At 33.7% G+C, this 11,530-nt stretch overlaps 1 protein-coding gene across 1 annotated transcript; it reads right to left on the bottom strand.

Annotated features, from left to right (window-relative positions):
• Positions 1 to 779: 779 nt before the first annotated feature.
• On the bottom strand, positions 780 to 1,244 carry LOC109238162. The gene has a single exon (XM_019404596.1). The coding sequence runs from the start codon at positions 1,242 to 1,244 to the stop codon at positions 780 to 782; it is 465 nt and encodes a 154-aa protein (XP_019260141.1).
• Positions 1,245 to 11,530: the final 10,286 nt, after the last annotated feature.

The following is an 11,530-nucleotide window of genomic DNA, read 5'->3' as shown; positions in this document are numbered from 1 at the left end:
AATGTTATTTAATTCTTTTGGTTGTTGTAGCACATGAGGAGATATATCAAGAATAAAAAGGTCATGTACTCTAGCAGCAGTGTAGATAAAATGTTTATTAAACTTAATAACAGCAGAGTTATTAGCAAAATAAACATTATAACCAGCATCAATATTTTCGAAATCGAAATCAAATTCCTTCTAATAGAAGGTACATAGAGAACATCATTCAAAACTAAAACTCTATCACTACTAAACGAAACTCTAATATCTCCTAATGCTAAAGCTAGTGCTTGCTCGCCATTGGCTTGAAAAATACAAACTTCGTTCTCACTTAGCCGTCGCGTTTCCTGAAACCCCTGCAAAGTAGTGCAGATATGATTAGTGGCTCCCGAATCTACACACCAAAACATGGTAGAAACAGCCGCCAAACAAGTTTCAACGACATTTAAATTTGAATTACCTTGCTTATTCAACTTTACCAGATAGGCAGGGCATTGCTTTTTGTGATGCCCAGGTTGCTTGCAATGATAGCACTTTCCTTTGGGTTTTTTCACACAAGTCGCACCTCCGGGTGCCAAAACCTTTTGAGCCTTCTTCTTTTTTGTACCGCCTTTCGACTTAGAAACTGAAGCTTTCTCAACATTGACTGCCACAACTGGAGCTTGTTGTTTGGTAATGGATTCTGCCGCTTGCAGCTCATTCAACAATTTCTCTAGTGACAAATCCATTTTCTTCATATTATAGTTCAAGCGAAATTATTGAAAACTGTGAGGCAGAGTCTGCAGGACCATCTCAACTTAAGACTCCTTATCAATCATAGCTCCAAGGACCTCTAGTTCATTCAGAAGACTCATCATCTTGAGAACATGGTCCCTGACCGATGATCCTTCAGCCATCTTGGTGTTCAAAAGGGCTTTCATGGCTGTCTTCTTAGCCGCACGATTTTGCTCACTGAACATCTCTTTGAGACTTTCGAGCATGTCATAAGTAGACCACATAGACTGATGCTGATGTTGCAAAACATTCGCCATAGAGGCAAGAATGTAACATCGCGCCATCTCATCAGCCTTAACCCATTTGTCATAGGCCTTAACCTGATCACCAGTGGCATTTTCAGGTTTTTCTAGGCACTCCTCAGTGATTACAAATTTGTAACCTTCAGCAGCTAGGACAATATCAAGGTTCCTTTTCCAGTCAACATAATTCGGTCCTTCTAACTTGTTTTGGTTCAAAATTGAGGTAAGTGGGTTGAATGAAGACATGGTTAATCTGAGAGATATTCACATTAAATAGATCATTAGTTATGTATTTAGAATAATTGAATTCAAAATAGCACATTACACATATAACCATGCTCATTGAACAGTTAGATTCGTTAGGGAAACTTAACTATTCATGCAAAATATATGAGTGATGTAAGATATTTACCCCATAAATTTAAACACGACCAACTCATATGGAGAGTATACTGTTAATTTAAGATAGGTAAATATCACTTTTATACTAGTTTCATTGAATCAACATGTAACTCAGTTGGAGAGTTAATACAAGTAATCAAATAACTAGAGGCAAATCTACAGTAATCATCTATAAGGAATTTATCCGATGTGGAAAAAGACCTATGTCAACATATAAATTTATTATATTACTGTAAAACATGATTGGAAACAATGGTATTTGAGCCCTACCATCACAGATTTTTTTAAGAAAATTCTATTAAATTTTTTTTATAGAAAATAGAAAAATGGCCAAAAACCCATCTAAACGACCCCGAATGCCCAAAAAACGATGTACGTCATGAGCAAAGCTGATGTGTATTGCTCACTGGGCCGTTTCCGATGAACCTACCAAATTTGAGGTCAATCGGAGTTCGACAGAATTTCAGAATTCTAAAATCATGACCTATTTGTAAAATTCTGTTTTTGGCGTTTTTATGGATTTTTTATTATTTTGACTGGGTCAAATCACATAATATACTGATGTATGTCAAAAATAATTTCAGAACTCAAAATAATAATTTTTATTATTATTTAATAAAAACGTGTTCAAACAAAATTGTAAAAAAAACAGTATGTTTTTCACCGTTCGAAAACGCCACTGTTCATAATTTCGTATATTAATCCGAAATTCCAGAACTAATAATATACAAAACAGTCACATTTTTATTAATATAACACTGTGATTATGGACAAAAAAAATGCAACTAAAATAGATTAATAGTATTAATCCACTATTTATGCATATATGTATTAATCCATAATTACAGATTTAATAGTATAGTGAAAAAACAATCACGTTTTTATTAAAACCAACACTGTTATCCATCAAAAAACGTAATTAAACAGATTGTCATTACAATTAACACCACTGTTTATGCATATGTATGTTAATTCATAATTTCAGAATTAAAATACTAATAAATACAATCACATTTTTGACATAGAATAACAACACGTTTTAATATTACTCTATTCCTGGTGTATTACATTATCTAGTTAGATGTAAGACGGCGTCTGATACCAATTGTTAGAACATGTGCAGCGTAAGCAAGCATACAACCAGGCATCATATACATGTAAACTAGACAATGCTATAATTACTAGAATAGAAGCACTAACCTCTTAAAATCGTTGCACAAATCCTCCACACAGCAAGAATCCAGGGTTGCAGTCTCTGCTATATGCCTAGTAAAACCTTGGACGGATTTGCTTTGAGTGGGCAAGAACAATACAACTCTAAAAGTGAGTTATTGGGTGAAACTAGTCTTCCTAAATTAGACTAGTTTTTGGTCGAAAATCAGCTCCAAAAACGTGTAGGATTCTGCTTTCACAAGTAGAATCTTACTCCAACTCTACCAGATGACTTTTCTCCCAAGTCACTTTTTACCCAAGTCAAGTTCAGGTTTTTACTAGGTATAGCAGGGACCACAGAAATAATAAGAGGCTACCAATTATAGCATTAATTCGAAATTATCATGAACTAACTCTTACTATAATTAATTGCAATTTATCCACTAAAAAACTGCAATTGAATTCCTCAATATGATTTTCGAAAATTCAGTAACAATTATTTTAACTCCCCATGTTAAGATCTCAAATACCAGCTAATTAAATTAAATCACTGAAAATTTAATTTAATCAACTAATTAAATCCTTTACAATTCCGCTTAAACTATTTCATGTGACGGATACAAAATCCACCGGCCGGGTTTCCACATGAAAACTTATAAGCTTACATAAAGGGGTATCATCAAACTCAAAACCGAGCCATGGATTCTATCAACTAATTATTATTTCACAAATGTAATTCGTTATTGTCCAATGTAGTAGGCATACACTAACTCTGAATAGAGTCGTACCTTTTGATAAATCAAAACAATAAACAAATTACATTGATCATAATAATTATATCAAGATTAGGAGTATAAGCTCATTTAATGAATTAGAGAAAATATTTTATATATATTCAGTACAAAAACATCTTTTCTCTACTTGGTCCGTTCAATATACACTAAGTATACTAGCACAAGAAGTCGGAGTAAAACCACTCACATAATCAAGACAAATTATACTATAATCCTGTGCTACAATCATCAAGATATTTTGTCCAATAATATCTTTGATTGTGAACATAGTTTATTAATTATGAGAACCGACAATTTAATCTTCTGTGCATGAGCGAAGACTCCATACACTAAATTGTCTATTACATAACTAAAAGGACACAAATGTAACAAATGATCTATTTAAAATAGTACATAATTAAATTGAATAAATTAAAAAAATAATTGCTCCATAAAGAATAAAATAAAATACTATGTCTAAACCGCATCGTTAATAGTATATCTCAACAGTACCATTAGGTAGTAGTACAACTTTGGTACTCTTTTATTCTTAGATTTCTTTTATTACCTATTATGTTTTTCGCTTCAGTTATTTTCTTATTTTGTATTTGTTACTCTTGTTGATTTTGTCTCCTTTTTTCATGTTTCCTTGAATCGAAATCTTTCTATTTTCACAAGGTAGCGAGCAATAAGGTGTGCATACACACTATCCTTTCCAGATCCGGATTACACTGGATTTGTTGTTGTTGTAAATTGTGGAATAATACGGTTGATTTTGTTTGTTCAATTCGTTACTTATTGTGGAGTTAGATTGCGATAATTAAACCAAGTAATGCTTTTTACTGTATCATTTTATCAATCATACAAAAGAGATTCGATTCTTCTGAGCAAATCTTCACGGTTTTCACAGCTATCAACTTGAATGAAATTGAAAGAAGGCAAGAAAGGGAGAGCTGAAAATGGTAAGATTTGGACTGCTGCTTTTTTTATTTGAGTCGTCATGCAAAGTCATTAAAAATAACCACTATTTTATGCAGAGATAAAGTTTGGAAAAAAAATATCCTAGCTGACACACGGAAAGTTCCGGCATAATATTATAGATTATGGACCTCCTGCGTATAAACTTCCAGCATACTATATTGGAACTCCAACACATTATGAAATTCCAGCATATTATGCTGGAATCTCATAAGTAATAAATTTGAATTCCAGCATATTATGAAATCAGTGTTTGGCCATAAAATTTTTAATTTTCACTTGAAGATGAATTTTGGAATTTCTCGAAAATTTGAAAAACTCCAAAAAATTATTTTTCAAAATTTTCACTCAGATCACCCAAAGTTATATTCATGTACAAACACAACTCTAATTTTCAAATACTATTTTCATTTGAATTTATTTTCACTTTCTTTTGAAATTTTACAATTCTTATGTCCAAACGCGCACTTAGTCTTTTGGATAGAAAAGTAGCTGATGTTTTTTTCATTATTATACAGGTAACAGGTTGTCTAAATATTTATCGACCAGTATCCATTTACAGCTTTTGGTATTCTGTGCCTCAAATGTTAATTGAATATCCCGAGGGTATACAAAGTAAATCCCTATTGAATATTTTGACAATAAACTAAAATAATTGAACATGTTTTATCAAATACGGGCATCCTGTCGACATGTCTATACCTTTTTCATGTGGTTGAACCAAAGGCATCTCATATGTTTCATTTTTCAGTTTTGGTTATAGCTTCAGGGTACATTAAACAAGACATGAATTTTTAATACAAGGTGGGATTAGTATTATTCTTTTGACAATTTGAGCATAATTCACTGTACTATGATAGTACATCTACACGATTCTGAATCGTTGCTGTTTTATACAGTACCTTATTCCATTGTCAGTACATGTCATTGCAGATTATATTTGCTAATTATTTAGCACGAGAATTATTAGTTCTATGGATTCCAGGATATAAACTATGGAATACTAGCTGAAGGTAAGAGTTTATTGTTCAATTTGTTAATTTATTGTGCAATTAGATTACGATGTTAAACCAGGTAATGCTTTTTACTGTATTGATATTATCAATCATACGACTTCCAGTAAAAGTTGAAAACCAGTTCCCCTGCAACCTAATTCATTACCTCTCTCTTGAAGTGACGGAGCCAAAAATTTATATGACGAGATTTTAAAAAGTACTTGAATATTTTAGTCCCGACAAATTTGTGAGCTAACATAATTCGTTAATTCCCTTATTCACTTATTTCAATTGAATTTAACAGTTTATATTTAATTTAAAAATTATTATAGTATAATTCCTAACCTTGTTATTGTTCCTTCCATTTCTTACAACCCCACATATGCCAAAAAAAAAAAAAAAAAGGAAAACAAATGAGATCGCCGAACATGGGAAGCAACCAGATGAGGTTGGAGGTCTGAATCTTAATCATTTAGATCTCAGACATTAAGTGCGTTTGTTTTTAAAGTGTGAATCTTAATTATTCAGATCTTAATCATTAAGTATGTTTGTTTTTTTTTTTTTTACTTCACAGGGTCTTAATAGATATGTAATTAAGATCTATAACAGAGACTTAATTTCATTAAGCTGCTATCACATATTCATAATTAACTGCCGCCACCGCCTATCATTTTCAACTACCACCATGCCACCGCCGCCACCACCGCCGCCGCCATCCTCAATCATAGCCGCCACTTTTATCGACCATCATCACCCACTATCCCCATCACTCCGACCACCACCATTCTCCCCCACAATCAACACTCATCCGCCTCAACTACCACAACTGACCACCCCATCACCATCAACAACCACAGCCGACACTGCGCATCATTATAACCTACCACCACCCACCCACCACCTTCCTCAGTCACAACTACTACCACCACCTGTCATTATTAACTATCACTAACCACCACCACCATCCTCAATCATAAACGCCACCACTACCAATCACTACTAGCTACTAGCATGAACCGCCATCATCAACCAAAACTACCACCAACCACCGCCTCTACTCGGTATTCACTCGTTAGCCATCACCACCAACAACTATCATATTTTAAAAAATTATATATTTTATTGATAGAATATTAGATTAGTTATTTTATTTGAATTTTATGTTTTTTAATTTTCAAATAAAGATAAATTTTATACATTCAGATGTTAAAAATCAAACAGTCTTAATTATTTCTATTCAGATCTTAATACACATCTTATTATATTCAGATGTGTATTCAGATTCAGATATCTTAATCTTAATACACATCTTGATATTCAGATGTGTATTCAGATTCAGATATCTTAATTTTAGAAAAAAACAAATGAAGCCCAACTTGATGATGATGTTGAACAAGCGCTAAGGCAGTAGTACAAGAGGTTTGGGTGTAAAAGATTTTGCTATAGTAATTTTAGTATGCTTCTCTCAGGCCTGCCATTTTTTCCTTATTTAAAAGAGTTTTCTATATAAAAAATTTTGCGTTTTTATTGTTCCTTTTATTCTTGTTGATTATTGTGTCTTGGTGTTCCGTTATTATTATAAAGAATTAACCTAAATAGCCGTTCATTCAACTGCTTAAACTAAATAGCCAGTAAAGGTATAATATATGTATAATTTATGTATTATATGTGTATAATTATATAAAATCAATTTATAATCTATCTATCAAAGTGAGCAGCTTCCCCTGTTCACTATGGCTGAAGTCAGTTTGCAAGACAAAGTCTAGTTTTTACTTTGACTTCCTCTTGTACTTGCCCCCTCTCTGAGACCCTCAAAGGATCCAATTCAGGGCGATCTTCACTTTTTTGATGCCAAAATCTCAGCTTTCCCTTTCATTATTTGTCATCAGATTAATCATCCTGGAGCAAAGGCCCCATCTCGATTAATTCTGACTTGGGTGCGATCGATTCTTAGTCTCCGAGGAGATCTTGGATGTGACTGCTGAGGGCTTCGCCTCTTTCAAATTTTCAATCCTCTAGGTTCTTGGCTTTATTTTTAGTTTTTTTTTTGAAATTCTATATATATGGCTAGAAAAAGTAAACAATAAATATAACCGGCTATCTGCGTAAAAATTCCTATCATGATTGTTATATACCATAAATTACTTTACTATAATATAGAAATGAGAATTGAAGTGCACGAACATGGGTATTATAGGAACTATAATATTGGGTAATTCTATAATTTTGATCTTACTCCACATGTCTTTTTATTAGACACGTGTACTTTTTATTAGCAAACACGTGTACTGCTCCAACACAAATTTCAAAACCTCACTCTCTAATTTCACATTCTACTGCTCAAGTTCAAAGAACTCGAACTAATTGTATTCTTCTTCAATCATCGGCCACCAAATCCATATTATAACGGTTTTAACTTTGCATAATAGCACTCAGATGATTTAATAACAGTAGTTAAAGTATATTATTGTAGGATATTGTATATTATAATAGTATATAATTATAGTATATTATATACTATTATAATATATTGTTGCAATATATTGTACATTATTACAATATACTATTTGTATATTATTGTAGAGTTTTATACTCTTGAAGTATAATATTGTAGAATTGTATAATGTTAAAGTATACTGCAGTTAATTGTATAATATAGCAGTATACTTTTATAGTATATCGTAAACAGTACAGTCGACTAACTATGTTTCTTCTTCATATTAAAGAGCTTCAAGCTCAACAATGGTGGGTCATCAAATATTCGATCTCACTCACCTCAAATCAGCTTCAAATGCAATCAAACTTCAATATAAACTTTCCAAAGGTACTAGACAATATTTTGTAACATGCATTTCGAATCAAAGAACAAAATATTCAAGTTTTAAATTATATTAAAGATCTTCAAGCTTAATAATGATCGGTCATGAAAAATTCAATCCAAAAACTTCAAATCAAATTGAAAAAGAGACCATATAGAATGCTAAAATAATGTAGAATGATGAAGAAAGTTGTAATCCATAAATGAATTTCTATTTAAAAAAATAGATGCAAAAATCTATAAGGTTACATACAAAATGCTTGGGTTGAGCGGGTTTCAAAATGCATGAGAAGAGAAGGGTTGTGGGAGGGAATGGGTAGGCCGGGTAATATTGTTGGGATGGATAAGTATTATTTGCAACGAAGTTTCTGTTAGGCAAAAACGATAATTAAATTGGCAATATTATTCATAATTTTTCCAATATATTTAAATATTTCACTGGAAAGAAGATTGACTTCACTGTTTAATTTAAAGGAATGATTTAAGTGACTGATTATACTCTCTAATTAAAATATTGGGTTATACATCCTTTCCCCATATATCCCCTATCAAACATTCAAACTGAGTATACTTTATATCAACTAAGTGAGTGAGAAAGCAAAAAAAAATTCATTCTCTATAAACTTTTCTTTAATAACTCGCCCTTCGAACCAAGAAATTGTGCTCTTCCTTGAAGATAAGAACATTGGAGCTTAGAGACCTTTAAACAAAAACCGACTAGGTCTTAGAATATCAAATCTAACAAAGTCGGCAAGAAAAGGACAATGGTACTAAATCGTTCTTTGACTGGAAGCTAATAACCATAGAATCCATATTCAATGGATAAAGTTGAAGTTAAGTTCTTCCTTTCTCCCGGCCATTTTCATTCTTTATCACTGTTTATTTGCAGATCTTTCACTTCAAAGCCTATAGACCTCCTTTTCACCAAAAGAACTACACTCACTATGTAGATATGTCGACATTCGATCTCCCAATCGCTGCCCTCCCAAAGAAATATAGTGCAAGTGTAGCTTAATTTTCAAGAGAAGAATTTTGTTTGAAAGTTTGCATTTTCATTTATTCGTAGAGGTACTTATTAATCTTTAGTGATTTTGCTGCACGCAAATTTTTCTTTATCTTTCTCCTATATATAAATATATACACACACAGAGGCATATGCAAAAAAATTAGGGGTCGCATTTTCTTTCTTCATATAACTGTTAAGTGTTTATTAAAGTTAATAAGATGTTACCTATTTGTCTGCAATACATTGTCTTGGATCTTATTGTAAAAAAATTTATTTACTAATATGATGATTTGAATACTTTTATTCAAAGTTCTAAAATATTTCTAATGTTAAAATGTAATCTTTTTTTTCATCTTTTAATAAAGATTTCATATTTTTTCTCTTTTTTTCTAAAACTGATTTAGCATATGATGCTAAATTTATAATTTTGTTCGATAGATTAATGGCTTATTTTCGTCAAGCATACCAAATGTAACGACCCGATTGTTCGTTTTGCCTTCTAAAATCCCGTTCCCCTAAATAAAACTTTCCGTACTTGCTTTAACTGATTTATGACTTGCGGGGATAGTTGGTTCGGGTTTTGGAAGAGTTTGGATTGAAATCAGAACACTTAGTTCCTTAAGGTTGCCTTAAAAAGGCCAAGTTTGACTTCGGTCAATATTTTTAGTAAACGGATTCGGACTGGCGTTTTGACGGTTCCGGAGGGTCCATAAGAAAATATGGGACCTGGGCGTATGCCCGGAATCGAATTCCGAGTAGCCCGAGTAATGAATTTTTTGTTAAAATTGTTAAACTGAAATTCTAAGGATTTAAAGAACTTAATAATGTTTGATCATGTTGGTATCGGGCTCGTATGTTGGTTCCGGAGCCCGGTACAGGTCCAATATAATATTTAAGTCTTGTTTGTGAAATTTGGTGAGAAACGGGACTGATTTGACGTGATTCGGACGTTCGATTGTAAAAATAGGAATTTGAGTGTTCTTAAGGATTCCATGCGTTTTGGAGTTGAATTCGTAGTTTTAGATGTTATTTCGGCGATTTGATCGCTCGAGCAAGTTTGTACAAGGATGTTGGACTTGTGTGGGTGTTCGGAGTGGAGCCCCTAGGGCTCGGGTGAGTTCCGGGCATGGGTTGGGGGTGAAAATACCCCAGTTTTTTGGTGTTTCTATGAAATGTTGCAGGTCTCGCAAATGCAAGGAAATGTTCGCAATTGCGAACCTCGCATTTGCGAGGAAACCATCGCATTTGCGATGAAGCCAGGCGGTGGACAGTCGTCGCATTTGCGACAATTTCTTCATAATTGCGAACCCAGCAGTGTCCGCATTTGCGACCCCAGGATCGCATTTGCGATCAAAGCAGGAGGAGGGCCAGTTCGCAATTGCGAAGCTTTCGTTGCAATTGCGACTTCGCATTTGCGAACCTGATGTTGCAAATGCGACATCAGAGGAATGGACACAGCTTTTAAAAACGGGACTTAGGCCATTTATTTCATTTTATCTCTACACTTGGGCGATTTGGGAGCTTTCAAAGAGGGGATTTCAACCTAGCATTGTAAGGTAAGTTATTTCTACTTAATGTGAGTTTAATACTTGGGTTTTGGGTAGATTAACACACAAAAATTAGTAAAAATTCATCGAATTTGAGTAAAACATAGGATTTGATAAAAATAAGATTTAACCATAAAATTTGTTATGGAATGAAGTAGAAATTATATATTATTGATCCTTAGGATATGGGTAATAACATTCTTCAAAAATTTCCGGAATCCGGGCACGTGGGCCCGGGGTCGAATTTTAGGAATCTTGTAATTTGGGTTGAGGAATCACCCTAGGGTTGGGATATGAACCTTTAAGCCTATATTGATTGGTTTCTACGCTATTTGGATACTTTTGGAGTGTTTGGAACCAAATTGAAGGTTTGGGCTTAAGTTTGGACCGGAAAGTACGCTTTGGAGCGAGGTGAGTCTCCATTCTAACCTCGTAAGAGGGAGCTGTCCCTATAGGTGAGCTAATTAATCATATGTTGCTAATTGTAGGGGCTACGTACGCACGAGGTGACGAGAGTCCGTGCGTAGCTACTATTATGTTAAATGTCCGGGTAGTTTAGGACCCGTATCATGCCATATTTGCAAATGTATATATCCTTTCATGCTAATGAGATCACTTAGGACCTGTTAAGGGTTGGAAATAAAGGTATGAGAACGCATGCACACACTTGGTAACTTGTGTGAATTTATTTGACTATGATTGTGCCTTATGTGCCCTTTTGATGATGATTAATATTTGTGGATCGGGCCGATCGCCTCGGTAGTAATAGATGAATCTATGGTTCGCGCCATTCGACCATCTGGCAGTGCACATTTCCTTTAATGTTGGAGCGGGCCGTACGACCTTGGCATAATGTGCGCA

This window comes from Nicotiana attenuata, unplaced genomic scaffold, assembly GCF_001879085.1.
Source record: "Nicotiana attenuata strain UT unplaced genomic scaffold, NIATTr2, whole genome shotgun sequence".
Taxonomy (NCBI): domain Eukaryota; kingdom Viridiplantae; phylum Streptophyta; class Magnoliopsida; order Solanales; family Solanaceae; genus Nicotiana; species Nicotiana attenuata.
This window is presented reverse-complemented; position numbering and strand designations above follow the sequence as displayed.

Bases quoted from the DNA above. Each gene is read 5' to 3' on its own strand.
- LOC109238162 (XM_019404596.1), bottom strand. From the start codon at position 1,244: ATGTCTTCATTCAACCCACTTACCTCAATTTTGAACCAAAACAAGTTA.